The sequence below is a fragment of the Mandrillus leucophaeus genome, unplaced genomic scaffold (assembly GCF_000951045.1).
Source record: "Mandrillus leucophaeus isolate KB7577 unplaced genomic scaffold, Mleu.le_1.0 Scaffold464, whole genome shotgun sequence".
In the NCBI taxonomy this organism is placed as follows: domain Eukaryota; kingdom Metazoa; phylum Chordata; class Mammalia; order Primates; family Cercopithecidae; genus Mandrillus; species Mandrillus leucophaeus.
In genome coordinates, this window is record NW_012104965.1 from 133,607 (window position 1) to 155,626 (window position 22,020).

At 35.7% G+C, this 22,020-nt stretch overlaps 1 protein-coding gene across 4 annotated transcripts in view; it reads left to right on the forward strand.

The window, feature by feature from the left end:
- The window catches only part of PDE4B (phosphodiesterase 4B, cAMP-specific), a 444,432-nt gene that overhangs the window by 116,402 nt on the left and 306,010 nt on the right, over window positions 1-22,020 (forward strand). The window contains exon 2 of one of the 4 annotated variants that reach the window (XM_011994952.1): window positions 9,739-9,748. The exons of the other annotated variants lie outside the window; for them this stretch is intronic. Coding sequence (XP_011850342.1) covers window positions 9,739-9,748 — 10 coding nt within the window. The remainder of the gene's footprint in view (window positions 1-9,738; window positions 9,749-22,020) is intronic. 4 annotated transcript variants of the gene reach the window in all.

Genomic DNA, 22,020 nt, shown 5'->3' on the forward strand with positions numbered 1-22,020 from the left:
TGGTATTATGCTTTCTGCCTGGGTGACAGTCACTGGGACCCCAAGCCTCAACAACACACAATTTACCCATGTAACAAACCTTCATGTATATCCTTTAATCCACAATAAAAGTTGAAATTAATAAAACATAAAATAAAAGCACAAAAAAAACCCCTGGACTTCTAATGCCAAAGACTACATTTCCAGGTATTTAAAGTAAATAGACTAAAATAATTGATTAGAGAATTTTAGGTGAGAGGAAAACACCCTTTTCTCTGTGGATTAATAAAAAACCAATTAATATTCTTTCTTTTTATTCTCACCTCTCATTCCTTTATAGAGAAGAGCAATGGAAAGAAGAAGGGAACAGGGAAACATGGTCAAGGAAGGAAAGTGATTCTCAATCAGGAGAAAAGGTAGCTCTCATTGGTGAAAATTTGGTGCAGTACAACAAAAATACAAAATCCAATTTACAAAAGATGAACTATTTCAGTGACCCATATATTTATTTTTCTGTGTTTATCTCCATGGGTTTGGGCTTTTTCCTTATTATTTGAGAATTGGGCTGTAGCCTGCAAGTAAATTAAAGAGCAATTGTTTTCATTTTTAATTATTGATTAGCTGTCTCTAAGGTTCATTTACTATTAATGCAGAGGTAGAATTGTGGTTTTTTCCTTACTGTTTAGTTCTTGATGAACCCCATATGGTTATGGGGCTCACAGCTCTTCAAAAATTCAAGATTGTCTTGGAAATATAATCAAGTTTTGAAAATCTAGATCAGTAGTTTTCAAAGTTTTTTCTCCTATCAACAATAGAAATATTTTTTTCTAGCTAAATTATAATCTGGACTCAAACTTTTAAATTGTGTTTAAGTGGAGCTGCTTGGCTTTTGTATAAGAAGGAAGGTTTCTCTGTGGCTCATTCAACTTTCCATCCTCTCCGGTGACCCCACAGGTGGCTCTTTCAAAGGTTGGGGCTCCTGTTGAACAGAATTTGAAGTACACTGAGATAGATGAAAAACAGATAGGATGTAGCTCAGCCTGAGTGCTAAGATAGAGCTGATCTGGGTTCAAACCATGAACCTCAACATCAACTAAGCTTGTTACCAACAGCAAGTAGCTAAACTTCTCTAATATCAGTTTCCTCCTCAGTATAAGTGGAGGGAAAATAATGCCCAACTCATAAAACTGTTTTGAGGATTGAAATAATGCATATAAAGTGTTTGGCCTGTATTGTTACTTGTGTCAGTTAATAATCTCTTCTGAGACATATTCTGTAGTGATACAATGTTGGCAGTATGATGAAGCCATAGAGATAATGCTACTCAGAGTACATACTGCTTTCTTGATGACAGACCTGAATACTTCAAATTATAATCCTAGGAGGCTATAGTTTATGCTTTTTTCCAACTCTAAGATTTGAATAAAGACATATTTAAAGTGTATCCATTTTGAATAATACATTTAAAGGGATACTTTATCCTCTAAGATGCCGCAATGGTGAAAATCCCTAGGATAATGTGTAATCTTCTTTGACAGTATGTACACCTAAAATAGTTTCACAAGTGTAAGATGGCAAATGTAATCTTTCCATGTGCAAATAGACTTTATTCCGTTGAGGGTAGGGTCTCTAAAGCGGAGTGTTTTTCTAATGCCATGGTATCATTTATCTAATTCTTTGTTTTTTTTTTTTTTTGAGACGGAGTCTCGCTCTGTCGCCCAGGCTGCAGTGCAGTGGCCAGATCTCAGCTCACTGCAAGCTCTGCCTCCTGGGTTTACGCCGTTCTCCTGCCTCAGCCTCCCGAGTAGCTGGGACTACAGGCGCCCGCTACCTCGTCCGGCTAGTTTTTTGTATTTTTTAGTAGAGACGGGGTTCACCGTGTAGGCCAGGATGGTCTCGATCTCCTGACCTCGTGATCCGCCCGTCTCGGCCTCCCAAAGTGCTGGGATTACAGGCTTGAGCCACCGCGCCCGGCCCATTTATCTAATTCTTAATAGGCAATCCATTTTGCTTTCTTTCTTCTCTCCCTCCCTTCCTTCTCTTCTTCCCTTGCTTCTACTTGGTGCCAAACACAGTGTTTTATTTATGATATTAAAAAGTAAAATGAGTGTGAAGCTGGCTGGTCACCCATTGTTTTGAATTAATAACTTAGAAAAAAAATATTTCAGTGGCCCATATATTTGTTTTTATGTGTTTATGCATGTGGTTTTGGGTTTTTTTTTTAGTGTCTTCCATCCCTAGAAGTCACTTTAATCTCAAGACTCTCCAAGTAAACTTTTCAGCAAAAGCATCAGGTGAGAAGTCTGGGAGAAACCATTCTATAAAACAATATGAACAGAGTGAAGCAGTGAACACAGTGCACCCTTTCTTTCTCTGTCCTCCAAACCATCTTTCTTCTTATAGACTCCCTGCCATGTGTTGCCTGGCTCAGGTTCTCCTTGTTCATCCTGCCACATTAGCACTGGCTTCTTTGAGTTCTGCACTGAGTTCTGAGGCGGTGGCGCTTTATTCACTAGTAACTTCCAGGACCAGGGCATGCTATGCTCCAATTGATTGTGTAGATTAAAAGGTCTCTTCTTAAAAAATAGTACATGCTGCTTGGAAATACGGACACTTAAATTTTATTTAGAATCTTACTTGGAATGTGTTAGTAGCCAGATAAAAGAGCAAGACTGACTCAGGAAAGAAGCCAGAGGAAGGGTAGGTGTGTCAAGCAAAAGCAGACAGCAGCACCAAATTGAAAAAAAAAAAAAAAAAGAGAGGAGGAGGAGAAGGGGCTGAAGGTACATCTCTTTTTTCTTTTCTTTTTTTTTTTTTTTGTAATTTTTGCCTTAAGCTTTCCATTCAAATTATCTTGTTCTTCTTGGACTAGCTATTAATATTAGACTTATGAGTGATTAGCATTTCAAAGAGATAGAGACAAGGGATGATGATTCTGTGAGTCACCGACTCCATTGAATGACAGCTTGACTAACCCAATGACACACACAGTTCTCAGCCACACCCCTACCCTGAACGTGTCTTCTCAGAATTCTCTCCCTTAATCTTGATCTTTATGTTCTTCTTTCACTTTCCATTTTATGTCTCTTTTGCCTCTTGTAATGAATTCTGTTTTCCTAATCTTCCCCCTTACCCCTTTCAACATCTGTGTATTCCTTTCTCCCTCTTTGTGAGTTCTCTCTCTCTTTTTCTCTAATATTTTGCATACCCTTAATTCTTATCTGCACAAGCCATGGATTTTGAATTACATGTTTGAAATATTAACTGCAGCTATTTAATAACGATTTACAACTCTAGGTTTCTGTTAAATAACAATTAAGTTGAAAGTTTAAAATTTCACATTTCACAGGAGAGGTTTTTTTGCTATGTAAGCCACTTCTTTGGACTTTAGGTCAGAATATTTAAGTAGAAAAATAACTATCAGTTCTAATTTAAGCTGTTATTTTAATGTTATAGACAGTAAATTTAAATTATTCATGGCATTATGGAATATTCCTGGGTTTCCTGATCCTCTAATTTTAGGCTACAATGTTTCATGAACTAGCTTAACTACAAAACTGTTATCTAAAATCTATACCAAACATTAAAAGGGCAGAAAAGGGGAGAAGGCATCCAGACATTGAAAAATTCTGCAGAAACTTCAGCCTGGAAATGCATTGAACTCACACTCAACCTTTAATATTTTCCTTGCATTCTTTGAATGAACCTTGCTTTTTTGTTCAGAACCCTAGCATGTCTAGGAACTTACATTGCATGTGCTGAGTCTTGGAAGTGACCATATGTCCTTTTTATTTCTACCTCTATTTGGCTCTATCTGCTCTAGGTTTTTCCTGTCTGGTCGTAAAGTTTTTATCTTACCATTCAGTTTCTCCCAGAAAGCCTCTGAACCTGTCCAACTTTGTTATTTCTGTCTGCTCCCCCACTCCTTGATGAAAGTGTGGGTGGGGATAGGGGATTGTTTAAACTTTTCCCTTTTAGGTTATCATCTTATCTCCTTGCTCTGCCAGTATCAATATTCTCTCTGCTAGAGAGTAGCTTCCCAAAGTACTTGGGTCCCTTAGGGACGTCTCTGCATCCTAATCTTTCAGTACTTATCTGCGGTCCATTACTTACCCTCATTATATACAGTTTGGATCATTTCCCAGAGTCAATGGCAAAAATAAAAAGAAATTTTTAGTTTAATTAAAGACTGGCACCATTTTTTAATTAATTTTTTTGACAAATGGTAATTGTGTGTATTTATGGGGTATAATGTGATGTTTTGACACATGTATATATTGTGGAATGATCGAATCAGGGTGATTAGCATATCCATTACCTCAAATATTTATTATTTCTCTGTGGTGAGAACACTTAAAACTCCTCTCTTTTAGCTATTCTGAAATATATTCTGAAATATCTGCTACATTATTATTAACTATAGTCATCTTCCTGTGCAATAGAACACCAGAACTTATTCCTCCTATCTAACTATAACTTTGTACTTATTGACCAACATCTCCCCTTTTCCTGTTCACCTCCAAACCCCTAGCCTGTGGTAACCACCATTCTCCTCTCTACTTCTATTAGTTTAACTTTTTTAGTTTCCATATATAAGTGAGATTATAGAATGTTTGTCTCTCTGTGTCTGGCTTATTTCACTTAACATAATGTCCTCCAGGTTTATCCATGTTGTTGCAAATGACAGAATTTCCTGTTTTTGTAAAGGCTGAAAAGTATTCCATTGTGTGTGTGTGTGTGTGTGTGTGTGTGTGTGTGTGTGTGTGTGTAATCACGCTTTAAAATTATTCATCAGTTTACAGACAAAAGTTATTTCCATATCTTGGCTATAATAAATATTACTGCAATGAATATGGGAGTGTAGACCTCTCTTCGGCATACTAATTGTAATTCCTTTGTATGTACACCCAGTAGTGGGGATTGCTGGATAATATGGTAATTGTATTTTTACTTTTTTGAGAAACTTCCATAGTAGTTTCCAAAGTGGCTGTACTAATTTACAATAGCATCAATAATATAAAATCCTCCCCTTTTTTCCACATCCTTAACAATATTTGTTACCTTTCATCTTGATAACAGCCATTGTAACAGGGTGAAGTGATATGTCATTGTGGTTTTAATTTGCATTTTACTAATGACTAGAGATGTTAAGCATTATGAGCATTTGTATGTCTTCTTTTGAGAAATGTCTAAGTTCCTTGCCCATTTTTAAATAAAAATTTTTTCCTTGTTATTGAGTGGTTTGAGTTCCCTGTATATTTTGGATATTAGCCCCTTATCCAGCATATGATCTGCAAATATTTTCTCCTAATCTATGGGTTGTCTCTTTGCTCTCTGAACTGTTTTCTTTGCTGTGCAGAGCTTTCTGGTTTGATGCAATCCCATTTGTCTATGTTTGCTTTTATTGCCTGTGCTTTTGGGCTCATATCCAATAAATTTCTGCCCAGATCAGTATCATGGATATTTTCCCCTATGTAATTTTGAGTAGTTTTACAGTTTCCAGTCTTATGTTTAAGTCTTTAATCTATTGTGTGAGTTTGTTCTTGTATTAGGGGTGAGATAAGAGTCCATTTTGGTTCTTCTGTCTCTGGACTTCTGTTTTCTCAACAGCATTTATTGAAGTGACTGTCTTTTCCCATTGTGTGTCCCTAGTGCCTTTGTCAGAAATCAATTGACTATAGACATGTGGGTTTATTTCTGTGCTCTCTGTCTTATACCATTAGTCAATGTGTCTGTTTTTATGCCAATATCATGCTGCTTTGCTGTTTTCATTACTATGGCTTTGTATATTATTTTGAAATCCTATAGCATGACGACTCCAGGTTTGTCCTTTTTGGTCAACATTGCTTTGGCTATTTGGAGTCTTTTGTGGTTCCAAACAAATTTTAGAATTGTTTTATCTGGGCCAAGCATGGCGGCTCATGCCTGTAATCCCAACACTTTGGGAGGCCGATGCAGGCAGATCATGAGGTCAGGAGTTCGAGACCAGCCTGGCCAACATGGTGAAACCCCGTCTCTACTAAAAATATAAAAAATTATATTTTTATAATTTTTTGCATGGTGGCGTGCGCCTGTAGTCCCAACTACTCGGGAGGCTGAGGCAGGAGAATCACCTGAACCTGGGTGGTGGAGGTCGCAGTGAGCCGAGATTGCGCCACTGCACTCCAGCCTTGGTGACAGAGTGAGACTCTGTCTCAAAAAAAAGAGAAAGAATTTTTTTTCTATTTCTGTAAAGAATGACATTGGGATTTTGATAAAGATTGCATTGAAACTGTAGGTCACTTTGGGTAATACGGATCTTTTAAAAATATTAATTCTTCCAATCTATAAACATGGGATATCTTTTCATTTGTCATCAATGTTTTATAGTTTTCAGTGTACACATCTTTCACTTTATTCATTAAATTTAGTCCTAAATACTTTAATTTTTTGATGCTATTATAAATGAGATTGTTTTATTTCTTTTTCAGACACTTTGTTGTTAGTGTATAGACATACCACTGATTTTTGTAGGTTGATTTATGTATCCTGTAACTTTACTGAATTTGTTTTTCAGTTCTAGCAGTTTTTTTGGTGGAGTCATTAGGATTTTCTTTATATAAGGTCATGTCAGCAAATGAAGAGGATTTTACTTCATTTCCTATTTTGATGCCTTTTATTTCTTTCTCTTATCTAATTGTTCTGGCTAGGACTTCGAGTACTATGTTGAAAATAGGTGATGAGAGTGGGCATCCTTGTCTTGTTCCTGATCTTAAAGGAAAAGCCTTCAGCTTGTTACCATTAAATATGATGGTAGGTATGAATATTGGCATCATTTTTAACAATAAAAATATTTTAAAAATTTTGTGTTGTGGCAAAAATTGGCTATGCAACATATTTTTATCATTTCATAAAAGATTATGGATCAAAAAATATTAACGAAAATAAAAGAAAATATATTAAAACTTCCCTTATTATCTTTATTCAACTTAGGTTTAAATTATATGATAAATTAGAAATAGAAGATATTAACAAAATAAAAGGCTTTATAGCACTTTTGTACAAATTTGAAAGGTTTGCAATAATTTGTATAGCGTAAAATTGGGGACAGTTTTCCATGAGGTCATAAGTACAGGATAGGAGGGCATTAAGGTGGTGGAATAAAATTGGTACATACTGATATGGGACATAATCACAGCAAAATGTGTGCAGGGGGTAGGATTCATTTATTTAGTCAGTCAGAGAGTCAATTATATATTTTACAAATTGTCTAGTTGCTGTTATTTTGTGCCAGTCATTGTACTAGGTTTTGGGGTTTCAGTGGTAAATAAAAACAGACAACATGAAGTATAACTATATAAGCATTCATTGAGTAATAATACAATGTTTACTGTGTTATTTAATGATTATGTATGTGTTTGGCAGGAAGACAACTGAAACCATAGAACCACATAGCTGGGGATCTTGTTATGCAGAGTGTAGAATCAGAGATTTCCATGATGAAATGATATTGAATTAAAGTGGGAGCAAAGAGAACATTCTTTTTGTTTTATTTTAAGATTGGCAACCCTCAGCATTCTTAAAGTTCAAAGGGAAGGATTCAGTACCTACGGAATAGTGGAAAATATGGAGGGAAAAAAGATATCTGCAAGATATCTGAGATGGTAGAAATAGGAAATGAAGTTGCAGGATTTTGTGGCAGGGAGGTGGGTCACAGTTTGGTGCTTTTAAGACAGGAAAAAATACTTGCGATTGTTTTGTAAATAGGCTCTTGAACAGGGAGGAAACCGGTGAAGGTATTGCTTTAAGAATGGTGGCAATAGATTGTTGAGCGATTGGAATAGTTTAAGAGTGAAAGACCAGGTCAGGTGGAAGATAGCTGCATCTAAGCAGGCATTGAGTAATAAGGTCATGAATTGAGATAGCTTAATGTCCATGTGAAAATTATCTTCTATGCTTTCTGTTTTTGTGACATCTTTTCACTCCTTTTTTCTTTTAAGCAAAATGCAGTTGTGTGTATCTCAGAAGTCCTATTCAGTAAAAATTTTCCCTATTCTCTCAGGAAGAGTTTTATTGCAACTCCCCCAGAATCCCACAGAATCTGATTTCTACCTCTTAGTGCACATTCTATGAAACAATTAATTATTTATATTCTTGTTACCTGAATAAAACTGATAATTTCTCATGGGCTTAGAGAGTTATTTATTTTTATAGCATACACAAGACAGAATTTGGAAAATATTGGACACACAATTAGATATTGTTATTGATTGACTGAGTGCCTAGATGAAGATAATCAACATTTGCATTTTTTACATTTTCCACAGGTAGCCTGCCTTGTTGCTTTTCTTCTTAGTGTATCTCTAAGTGAAAGACTTCATAACTTGGAAAATACCAGTACCTACATTGTTGAAATCAATTGCTTACCTAAAGCAGACAGATTGGTTTCTTTTCAGGACACAGCGAATTAGTGGTAACTGATTTATCTAGCAGTGTTATTTTTCAGTTTCAGAATAATATATGCCAAAATACGTTGTGTTTTCCCATTCTTAGTGGGTGTTCTAAGAGGTTCACCAACAACGTTGTTTACTTCTCTCTTTCTCTCTTACTTTCTCTCATATCTCTATATATCTATAATCTTTCTATCTATCCACTGATCTATAATCACATGTACATACATATATGTACGCCAAAGCCAGATAAACATGGATTTAAATCGTGTTGGCTTCATTTAACTGTGACTCAGAAATGTCATACAGTCACTGAGCCTCAGTTTCTGCATCTGAAAATGGTAAATAATTTCTCTTGTCTTGCGGACTTTAAGACAGGATTAGAAATAACATCTTGTGAAGTGTTTAATAATTGGTACACAATTCACAGTGGCTATTATTTTGGTATATATTTTACAGTACTGGTTATGTAGTTGTATATAGGCATAAATGATTATTGGTATTCATAACTGACAATGTATTCTGATCAATTTTGATGGACAACTGAGAGAAAACTCTGTGGTTTCAGATTCTGCCCCTTTAGGAATGGATAATTGGGAGGAAGAAGCTGGGATTCTGCATTCCTTTCTCTCCATCAGCATCCAAACTGAAACCTTCATGATGGAGGATAGGATGGATTCTCCTGTTAGAGAAGACAGTTGCACCGTCTGAACACTGGTTGCTCTTAGGATTCTATGTTTATCTTTTAACTTTTTCAATGAGGGCCACCGTTGTATTGGCAGAAAGAGTGCTTTTTGATATGGTTATGTATATGCCCAACTCCTAATGCATAAACCTGTTAGTAGAGCACATTCAGGATACTCAGGACACTACTATTGAATAAAGAAACAATAACCCTATTTTATTTAGAGGAACCACCTCAAAGTCTCTGGCAGTGATGCTCAATTCTCTCCCCTTCCTAACCCACAAGGAAGAAGGCGGCTGGAGGCACCTTCTTCCTTTCTTTGGGAGTGGGAAGAAAATACATGTTTCTTCCCACTCCCAAAGAGAAAGGCTATGCAGTGGGAGTAGGCTGGATGTTACAATTCTTTGCTCCATTAGGGGATTAAAATGACAGGTGACACTTCTCTTTTATAAGCCAGGCACCTAGGAAAAAAAGGTTGCTTGTTTTGGGTTTGCTTTATAATAAGAAGAATATGCTGAAGCACAGGTAGTTAGAAAATAAAAGTTGGGTAAGAGGTTTGATGAAAGGCTGGGAATAAAAGTAGTTGCATTTTTAGTACAGCATGAAAATGTAATCCTACAATGTTTGAGATTGTCTTGGATGCAGTTTTAAAGAAGTGACTTTGCTCAGGAAATGAAGAATCAAGGAGAGTAAAGGTAAAGAAAGTATTTGCAATTTGGTACCAGGTTTAGAGAAGACCTCAAGTGTTATAGTATAGAGGCCATTTGGAAAGTCAACCCTTAGCCTAAAGTATGGAGAAAGGGGAGGGAGAGGAGGGCTTTTAAAAGGAAGTAGGAAAGACAAAATCAGATCTTACTCACTTGATAATTTTGCCTAAAATCTGATGGGACTGATTTTAGCTTAGTGGTCCCATCATTTTAAAAACGTTTCAGCCCATCTTTTCTGAAATTGGTAAGATTGGAAGTGGATAGCAGCTGGGTGTGTCTTCAAATGATTTGTTGCTGAACAGAATAATTCCTTTTCTAGAACTAATGCAAACTAAGGTGTTGTATACAGGTGGAGTAGGATGGTGATAGTTATTTACTGGGCAAAAATGCTAAGCAAAGTAGCTTAGAAAGTATAATGGCCCAAAGATAAACTGTTGCCTTACTTCCTGCTTAGTGAAATATTGTTTATTAAGACTCAATTCATAGTTGGCTTCTGTTTTTTCTTCTGCCGTCCAGTACTGAAAGATGTGCAAAAATGTTCCAGCATTTGCTCAATGATCAAATGGTCACTTTCTTTGTATTGACAATCTCTCTTGATGTTAGTTTGTTCCACATGTCATCCAAGGCCGACAATTGTTATAGTAGCCTCAAGGTTTTCGTCATTACAACTTCCTGACTTCTCTCCTTCTTTCTCTTTTTCCAACTTAAGACCCAGGTGTATAGAACCACTTGCAACTTCTACAACATACCATCTTTGCTTACGCTGTACCCAGTGGTTGGAACATTTTAACTTACTTAATCACTTGCCTCACCCTACTGAATTTTCAAGACACGGCTCAATGTCCTATAGGAAGCATGGCCAGTTGCAGGATGAAGTCAAAGAAAACTGTCTCTGCTATGTGCTCCAGTTAGATTTCTGTGCTTTGTAACAGCATTAATCACAACATATAGCACGTCATTTTTCTGCTTCTCTTTCTGGGTCATGAATAACCTGAGGAAGAAGAATCTATTTTACTTTTGCTTTGAAATACACACGCGCGCATACACACACACACGCACACTTAAACACAGAATACCTAATGTATGAGTCAACATAATATCTGGCTTAGTAGGTCATCAGTAGGTTCAAAGAATAAATGAATATATGAATTGCAAGTGTTTTACATAATGGATATATAATAAGTAACTGTTAAATAAATGTTTTCAAAGGAGTTACTTTTCTTGAAGAAAACAAACTTCTTGATTCAATTTTTATTACAAAAGTTTAAAGATATATTTAATGAGCCATTTTCAAAGGAAATGCCATAAGTGGAGGTTATTAATTATTCACTAATTCCTTTTCAACCAACTTACCAACTTCAGGTGACTGTTTTCCCCAAATCAAATAATTGTTAAAATTATTTGTATAGCTGTTAAAGTGATTGATACAACTTAAATTTAAATAGAAGAAAGGTGTTTTAATAGTAACATTTTCAGCCCCAAGATAGCATGTTTTCCTCATGTGTTTTCCAAAGAAAAGAAGCTAGATTACTGTGACTTAATTTATAATATATTTAAACACTGATGGATAAAAAAATAATGAAGTGTTTATTTACCAAAAAAGTAAATTTGAGGTCCAGTATATCTTAATATACTGATTTATTGCTTATGCAATGTATAATATTAATTATGTACAACTGCATTATACAACACACATAATGGCAGTAATTACATTTGTGTGTCTGAAATACATTTTTGAATGAGTTATTTATTTATTTAATTCGAGGGACAGAACAATAAGTTAAAAGAAAGTATAAGGCATGGCCAGAGCTGGGAGATAGCTGAGGAAAATAGTGGAGTCAGCTAGCACTCAGACTCTTACTTCCTTGCTTAATACCTCTGAAAGCTTGATAAGCTACTTAACCTTCCTAACTCCCCTTTTCCTAATCTGGTACAGGTTGATAATGTTACCTCGTTCAAATTATGTAGAGATTTGAAAAAGATAATATAGGGAAAGCACTCGATCCAGTTTTCAGCATAAAACAAGCTCTCCATAAAGCATCATTTCTCTTTTAAGGATATTGTCCTTAAGGCAGTGTGTTGCAGAGGTTTTGAGTCAAGCAGTCTGGATTTAATAAGATGTTTCCCTGGCATTCAAAAGTTTTTGATCTGTTAAAGGTAGAAAAATTTTTATTAAAAAGACTAACTATTTTGCATTAGCCAAAAGTAGATATAATTGTTGTTAATGTAAGAATAGATTTTGTGTATTACTTAAAAATTTTTGACTCTCCAATATCTTTCAAATTTCCAACACCAATAGTAATACAAGCCCCAGTAAGCAGTGAATCAAATTGGAACTGTACTTCTGCAATGGTGTAGTTCTTTGCAGTGCAGTCTGTTATGTTAACTCGTTTTTTACTGTATGAAATTCATGTGTTCTTTTCATAAACCTGGGATTATAAAAAGTCTAATGTGATGTGTGAGTTTAAAACAATGAATCCAGCTTTAGGGAGGTCTCGTTAAGGAAAAAGGGGACAGACGGATCCGTGTGCTTACTGTATGTTATAGTGCCTACTGAATGCTTTTGGAATAAAAAGATGAGTAAGTTTGAGCCTTTTAACAGTAGCTACTTAGAGCCCTTAGAAGGAGGAAAGGAAATTACAGAATACCTCTTTGAATTTTTGACCAGTTATAAATTTTTTAAAAAAGTGAAATAAAGAAGTCAACTAATTGGATTTGCTTTGCTATTTCAGTCAATCTGTGTTGAATCTTTGAGCAGAACTGGTTGAGCAGCTTACATGACAGCTCTCCAAGTAAATGGAAAATTTCCCAAGCTCATGCTGGTTAGGAAACAGAAGGCCTCTTTGAAAGCAGTGCAGAACTCAGCAGTTTGGGTTTCATTGAACTGGCTTAGTGGTTTCAACTTATATAACTTCCATATGGAAAGTTAAGGGGAACATGGAAACCAAACCCTCTTATTGTACCACCTGAGAGCAGCTGCTCTTTCGGGGGTTTCTGGTACATTGCCTAGGACCCTGGAGATCTTTTATTTTTCCTAAAAATCTGGAATTCTGTCCAAAGACCAACAAAACCATGAAAGTCAAACTTATGCAAACTAATTTCTAATGGCAGTGAGAGGAGGAAATCTAGTTTAATCTTCTTTTTAAAGTGCACGAGCACTTGGAACTGGTTCACCTCCAGTCAGCAAAGGGTCCAGAGAGAACCAACACCAAACAGGCAACACCATTGTGTTCTGTAGTAAATCATGGATGGTGAAATAATTTTGTTTTTCTTTTGAAATAGTCTAGAGGCAAATGAGAATATTAGGCTGAACGTTGTAAATTACAGACAGCTAGGAACCATCATTGGTAAAGACTAAAGATCCAATTTGGAAAATAAAACAAACAAACAAAAAAATTATGTCTCACTTGGTTATGGGAGGACATTGAGAATCACTGGAAGTCTGTCAAGTATTATACTAAACGTATTATATGTGCTTTGTCATCTAATTTTTTATCACTTCTGTGGGTGGGAATTATTTCAACTTAATTTTAGCTTCTGAAGAAACTGACATAGAGACGGAATGTGTTTCTAAAGGACTGAAAAGGGGTGAATTTAGGATCGAATCCCGCGTGTGTCTCTACCTTTTTTAAATAAATCACACTCTATTTTGATGTGTTTATAATATTTCTTTTAGGGATATGAATTTACAAATGGTAAGAGTGGGTTGAACCATTCTTAAAATACTGATAGTTTAATAAAAAATATTATAAAAATCTTTACATGCCTAAAATTGATTACTCCTCTGCGAAAGTTTCTACATGGTTGAATTTGTGTGGCCGAATGAAAAGACGTATGTTTTAGAAGAGAAAAGTAATGAATGATTTGATGATTGTGCAGTGTTTTTATCCAGTGATTTAGAACTCAGCTTGTTTGAATTGCTTTAGCAGGGGGATCACAAGCGGTATATTTTTTTAAGTAAATGTTTAAAACATTGGCTATATCTTTAATTAGAGAAAAGTCTCTGGACTCACAATGAGCAGAGGAATTTGAGAAAATTAGTGTAGTTAAAACTCAGATGTCCAGCAAGGTTATATTATATTTCTTTTGTGCTTCATAAGATGTGAATAAGATTTTCCAAATAATTAGGACTGAATGTTAACTCTATAAGAGAAAGATTTTATTTTTAGAAATTTGAATAAGAATCTCCCTTTAAAATCCACATTTCCATGCCATATGTGATCATTTTATGAGTAAAATTTTATCTTTCCTAGAATCCAAGAGCATTATTATAAACATCAGCTACTGAGTTATTCTGTTAACTGCCATTGATACAATTTTTATGAAATACAAACTTGAGTAACAACTGGTCCTAGATTTAAAAAAAAACAGAAACAAAAATTCTCCATTTATTTGTAATAATGACATATTTTTAAGTCCTCTATAACTGGAATAAAATAACCAATCACTATATGTATCTGATCCACCTGCATTCTCATTCTAACCGCATGATGAGGGTCAAACTCCTGCTCAATGCATGCTCTTTGTCATGAGGTGGAGCTTACCAGGACTTATGACTATTTACAAACTGACCTTTTTCTCCTTTGACTCCTATCTTTTTCTTTGTGTATGTACTGCTGAAGTAAGCATTCTCCTTTGACTCTTTCTTTTCATTTTATTATTATTTTTTCAATTTTTATTTTCAATTCTCTGTGGGCACTCCCTTCATTTTAGAATCTCAAAGTAGCACTTAGTCACCAAATGTCTGTTTCTTCTGTTTTGAAGTCTAATCTAACTCCTCTGGCTCCCCTGAGCTAATGCTGATTCCTAAAGAGAAGACGCCCTTAACTCAAAGTTAGAAATATAATCAAAGTCCCTAAGTTTTCTCAAATATCTCCTTCTAGCATGTCTTTCTGAACAGAGTCTTATCAGAAATTTCTCCTGCAAAAATACTTTCCTGGCTTGTACCTCCTAATTTTATTCAAGAATGTAGCAGGAAGTTCATGAAGCATCGATGAAGTGTCTATTACATGGAAGATACTCTTAGGTGCTACACACACAAAGATGGCTAAGATGCATGCTCATCCCCCAAGATGCCCATGTTAAAGTGGGGGGCAGGGACATAAAGATGTAATATATATAGATGATTGTGAAAGGATATATATGAGATTCAATCAAAGAAAATATGTTCTTGAAAAGCAAATCTCCAAGCATGTTTAAGAGTCTAAGATTATGGGAATGAACGTGATAGGCAGTGGGCTGAAAGATGTGCAAATGAATGCTGTGTTCTAGGAACCACATATAGTTAAATAATGCTAAGCATAGAAGTGAGAGAGATGGGGAGTGGAAGGAGAGCAGTCTGTAAGGGTGAGAACCATATCACGAATGAGACCATGGTAGGGAATCAGACTTGATTTTACACATGATGGAGTGCTTTTGGAGTGTGTTTATTTTAGATGAATTATTCTGTAGTGACTGTAGAAGAGATATTTGAAAGGGGCAACACTGGAGGCAGGAAAACCAGTTAGGAAGTGATTGTTAGTCAACTAAGCTGGATAGGATGAAGCTTTAGACTGGGTCCATAGTGACAGAGATGGAGGAGAGAAAATTTAGAGAAATATTTATTAAATGTACATGACATGGAGAGTTCTAAATGTTTACATTGAGCTGCAGGAACAGATACAGATTTTGTGGGGCCTGAAAAGAAAGTAAAATTATTAATTCAAAAGCAGGTATAAAAGTAAATATTTATTTAAAATGAGAGAATAAATCACAAGGTTACACACTTTGATAAAATGACAAGCCACAAACCTCACAAAATTGAGAAAAATAAATGTATTTTATATAAGCACAAACTCAATATTTCTTCAGTTCAACTTCCCTTTAGCCATATTCCAAAACTATCTGTACTGATTCTAGTATCTCCCAACATGAAGAAATATGACAGAGATAAAATCAGAATTCAAAGAGAATCAGGAGCGAGCAAGATACATCCCAGAACCTTTGTTCCTGGTGGTAAATTAAGCAATCATGTCTGGTCAAAGTCAGTGCTTGTTATTTCTTATCTGCATAAAATATTTTCCATTTTAAACCAAGAAGACTCTGAATTATCTGGAATTACATGTTTTTGGCCATAAGAGTGGAATAATGACTGTAATCATTAACAGTAAGGAGCGAGGGAGGCTATTCAATGAGGAAAGAAATGTGTAACATTGCTTCACTTAGGAACATTATCCCCCTCTGCTGTTCTTTCTTTTAGTGCCTTCCTGAATAGAATATCCTCCAATATTCAGATACAATGGGCTCTAGCATGCTCTTTAAGAACCAACAATCTTGAAATCTATAATGAATCAATGCAGATAAACTTTTCTGAACTTTAATTAGATTTTTATCTAGTTTGATATTTATCTAATTTGATATCTATGCACAGAAACAAGATAGCAAAACTAAGAATAAATAGGATTTTATAAATTGTTTTATTTAAAGAATAGCAAATATTAACTTTGGAGTATTAATTCCTGTGATTTTCTTGATATTTGTAAGACAACCAGTGATTCCTGCAAGAAATGTGGCAAGACGGGTGAAACATGCCATCTATTAAGCTTTCTATTCTTTCTTTGAGAGACAGCACAGCATAGGGGTTAAATGCAGGAACCACAGAGTTTGACTGATTTAGTTGGACTCCAGGCTGCTTACTGGTTATGTTCTACGTAACCTTTATTTGCCTCAGTTTCTTCATCTGTTAAATAGGGATAAAATGACACCTACCTTACTGGGTTATCGAGTGAATTATAGGTGTTAATATATGAAAATATCTTAGAAGCAATGCCTGGCACTTTAAATAAGCATTATATAGGTAGCTGTTATTGTTGTTATCCAAAGAGAAGGAAGCATAGTTTTCCTTAGACTAGCCTAGAAGTCCCTGTACCACTGAGTCAGTCAGATTTCCAAACTTTATTCCTAGCTACTATACCAGGTATGCTGAGCTCCAGCCCAGTGTTGCTCAAAGTGTGTTCCATATGGATGTTCTGAGATAATTTGTTATGCCCAGTAAGTGTAGAGCTGAATTAAATATTTTAGAGGTGACAGAAAGTTCCATATAGTTTTTCATGCTTTAGACTCATAACTCGAAGGCCATATGGATGGTCTCTGAAGATGATGGGGCAATATCCTTTCTATCTGTTACCTTGAGCTTTCACTGAACATGACAATAATTGATTATGCTAAGACTTTGGCCTTTCCGACTTTTGTGGTGTAAGTTCAGACCCTTTGAAGAAGCAGTTCATAAATGCCAATTAAATAAATTTCACCCCAACGTTAGCTGTGCTGTCCTGCCAAGGGAAGTGTTGCTTGTTTACTTAGCACTTGTGTCTTGTTAATACTGGTGATGGCCATCTGTGAGTATGAAGGGCTAACGGCTGTTAAGTGACAGACAAATCATTTCCACAGGGCATGCATATACATTCTTTCTTTGGATGCTGTCTAGAGTTTGTCCTTGGCAGACCATTGGCATTTTCAGACTTGCTTCCAGTATCCCCTTGTATGTGTTGCCTCACAGTAACTTGTCACATTACTCAAGCAGAAAGCTCACAGTTCTCTCCTTGCTGTACCTATTGTACTAGCCTCTGAATGCAATGTTTTGGTGACTGCCATTATCACTTCCTTTGGCTTTTGATCACTAAACTTCCATTATCCAGGCATCACTTGTATTTATGAGTAAACTTTTCCTTTGGCACCACCCCCATACTCCAAGGCTTGTAGATGAGCCATTTCCTGACAGCTAAGGAGCAATCAGCTCCACTGTCCTCCTACATAATAATGAATAATCTTCTCTGCAGTCAATAAAACAGGCTCCCACGATCATATCCTTTTATGACTTGGGGATGCTGGTGAAGAATCTTGACCAGATATTATTTGATTTGGGAGAATAGAGCAATGTAAGTGTGGCATTCAATATGCTTTAAAATAATTATCTGAAAGGTGTAACTTTCATGCTAAACATGATTTACGATACAAAGAAAGTAGTCTAGGAGAAATAAACCATGGAACTCATGGGCATTTAGTGATAAAACGAGTAAGATAATTGTCTAATCTGCCTCCTTTATTTTATAGTTGTGGATGCTGGAGCCCAGTAGAGTTGACTTGCTCAAGGGCACATAGTTAAGGAGCAGTGGAGATGCTGGAATAGTCTTCTGATTCACAGCCCGTTGCTCTTCATTCTCAGATGTTTTATAACTGATAATATCTTTGAAAATATCTAAATATCTGTGATTGGGAGGCTGCTTGAGATCACTTCCTTTTCACTGATAGGTCAGAGGACACACAAGAAGTCCGCTCTTAACATATCAGTAAGTCAGTGATGGATGAAATGAAGGGGTAAGTGTAGACGCCTCCATTTTTAAGTTACATTGTTGAGGAGAGGGGAAGAAATGCTTAACAAATTAGCTCTCTGTCTTTCTTCAATCTGTCTGCTATGATTTATCCAGTAATGTATTGGCCCCCTGAACTTGGTGCTTTTACATCTAGTATATTTCCATATCTTACATTTGAGTTAAAATTTAAATATTCATTACTTGTTATTCCGAGAGTGGAAAGATCATAAGCCTAGAATAAGGAGATTAGGTTCTACTCTAAATTCTGCTGTGAACCTGAATCCCAATCATGAAAAAGTCACTACTCTTTGCCTCAGTTTCTTCACATGTAAAATTGAGGTGCTGCTTTAAATAGCATCATCTAAACTTCGTTTCAGATATTGTGAATGGAAAAGCAACAATCTCTGAATGTTACAACTGTCAGGTCAGTTACCCTCATGGATTTCATACATTTCCCATGCCTGGTTGTTGGCAGAGGGACAAGAGTGGGAGTGTGGTGTCTGTGTTAGTATTGCCAGCTGACGGGCTTTAAAACAGGAGTAGTATGGTTTGAGTAACAAAAATACCTTCTTAGGGTGCCTCACCAAATAATAGACGGTGCTGAAGAGAGTATCTAAGTAAGAGACCCGGCTATTTCTGGAGGTTTTTCAACTAGACCTACATTTAATATTTAAAAACACGAAAACTCATATAATTAACATGTAACTTATTCGTATTAAAATTAGTATGCTGACATGATATTTTCTAAAACTGGACCACATATACATGGATTTCCTAAATAATCCTTCAAGAGAAGAGAGCAGGAAATGAAGTGATATGCCCATTTGCAGTGTGGTATGGGGCTTCCTGAATGTATAAATATGGAAGGCAGCAAGGTGGGGCTGGATACCAGTAATGCCAATAACTTAATTTCAGCATTTCAACTACTGTGTACATCCTCAAAATGCCTTTCACTTTAATTTTGTATAAATACAAATTGAATAGGTTACCTTTTGCTTTAGATATGAAAAAAATGTATTTACGTTTCCCACACAACTGCTAGGAATTAAAGTAGTGTGCAAACTCCACACAAGTAAATAATACATTTAAAACTGTTTCCAGAAGAATAATTTGAAAACAAAGTAGTTTTGGCACATAGGCAACAAAAAGTCCCTTTTACTTGGGTTTCTTTGATTCAGAGATTAAGCATATGGATTTATGGAGACAGATTATGTCCTCAACAAATTAAACAATACAGGATATACATTGTTGTCTGATGTAATATGAGGAAACTTTAAAATTTGTTTCCATGAATTCTATGTTCAATTGGAAATATATGTTCAATTGAGTATCAGTAGAAAAACCTATTGTTTTTACTAATGACTCAGCTGCTTAAATGATCTATTGTATCGGCGGCCAGTGGCAGGAAGGAGGCTCTGTGCAGTATTGTTGTAACCATGACATTAGTGACATCATTTAGCAGAAATAGAATTTGGGACATTTGGAAAACAAAGCAGTGGCCTCTTGGCTCAACTTTGTGAGAACCTAATAAATTCTAAGAAAGTATAATGGACAGTGTTGATTCCTCCATGTATATTTAGTGATATTATATATAGGCACACACACACAACTATATACATATTTTATTTAAATTTACCTACTAATGTATGAGATTCAAAATGCCATATAGACTTTGGGAAGAATGTTAATCTTGTATTGCAAAGCCATGCTCTACTTTAAAAGCAATGCCATCAGATATACAGCATACTCAACAGGGCCAAGAAAACATGTAATGTTGATTCTGTTCTGAGATACACCTTTGTTAAAAAGAATACCTTCAGTTTTTCCTGTCTGACTGAAAATGATGAAAGGGAGGGTATTCTGCATGGCTGTGTTAGAGCATCGAGGTATTGGAGATCCGTGAAGGAACATCATCGTTACTGTAGAAACTAATGCTGCTCCTGTCATGGACATACAAAGGACAGACTGAAAAATGAAGAGGGGAAAAGCAATGGGAGGAAGAGGTGCCATGAAATGAGCATAAAGAAACTACACAGAAAGGACTGAATTAAGAAAAGAACAGCCTGAGGCAGAGTGGGGAATCTAGACACTGAAAATTCCCATTGGAAATGTAAAAAACTGGATCACCACTTGGGTGGGTACAAGTAAATGATGACTTTTCTATTTTTAATAGTTAAATTTTCTCTAAAGTGTATGGTTTTTTTTTTTTTTTTTTTGCCGTTGGAACACCTTTTTGAATCCTGAAGTCTCTCTTAAAAATTAAATTTGAAAGAAAATAAAATAAGTAAAAGTATTGAAGTTTGTGATAGACAATGTATTTGAATACTGAGTATTAGAATCCGTGACAAGCCATTTGACCTCACCTTGAAATAGGGAAACTAATAGCAACCTCATGATTATTGGGTCAGTATAGGAGAAAACCAAATTCAAACCCTGCTCCATGGAGTGAACATTTCTATTTTGGGGAGAAGATTAGGAAATGGAATCTGGGAATATAAATTATTCAGTTTAGTATTTCAGAATGAAGAGAAAAGAGAAGATTTCTTTTCCTTTATTCCTCTCTCTGAAAAAGAATGATTTGTTCATGTTTGAAGACTGTGAACAGAGGTAGAAAACATTTATTATATCCATGTAAATATATAATTAGATGACAGTTTACAAAGTGAATGAATAGATGCCATTAAAATGCTACTTTTGACCTTCAAAAGTGTCTCAAATAGGTTTGATATTATTTAGTTATTTGCTAATTTGGATAAATTGCAGAGCAAAATTTTATATCTAGAATAGAAGATATAATATCTTTCTATAACATTTGGTATGTTTTCTGGAAATGTTTACTTGTAGATTATTATCATTCATGTATTGTGGTAGACAAGGTGATGTAGCATCCAGATACCTCTTAAAAGAAACACTTGCCAGCTCCTGCTGTTTTATCCAAAGTCATACTATTCACTCCTTAGGCCAGCCTACTTTTATAGCTGATGAAGGCTGGGGTATAAAAGTATGGCCATCTTCTGAGGTTCTGTTGGGTTTACTAAGGTCGTGGTGGGGCCTGCATTGAAGCTCAGCTTTTCTTCTGCCAGTCCTGCTTGTTCCCCATCCCTTTCATGTCGTTGAGTCCAACAAGACGTTCTTAATAAACATCCTGTATGCTAAACTCCAATTCAGAGTCTGATTTCTAGAGAACACAACTGGCATCATGTACTTTACTATTGCAAGTAAAGTATCATGTGGATAAATATTTTCCATTTGAAATGTCTGTCAAGTTTTACTTTTAATGTCAGTTTTCACATGTATGCATAGCTTCAGATTACCTGTACTATCTTTTAAAAATTCACAAAGAAAGCTAAAAATCCTTGCGAAAATTGTTAGCTCATGTTTTATATGCAGAATCTTAGTGACTAAGGAATTTTAAGAAAATATTTATAGTTATAGGGTTTCAGGAGACACTACAGATCACATCAAACCCACTTGTATAGATAAGAAAGCTGGAGGGCTAAGAGGACTCTTTCAAGGCCATGCCAGGGCTTGGAACACAAGAAGGCCTACTGCTCCTTTAGTTTTCTGTGTTCAGGGACTGATTTTTTTTTTTTTTTTTTTGGCCTTTCTTCTCTCTTTCTTTCCTCCTCTGTTCCTTTAACCTAATTTGCTTCCTCATATTCGTAAGCCACAGCTGTTTCCCAGAACTGTGAAATCTTTTCCGAGAAATGATTAGGAGTGTGATATGTGTAGGGTGGTATACAGAGGGCACCTATAACTCCTGTAATTCTGTCAGCTTGTAACTGTGCTTAAAATTTATCAAATTAGAGGGTGTTTTCTGAACCTCATGACACTAGCGGTTTTCCCAGATGAAGTGAATGTTTCCCAGG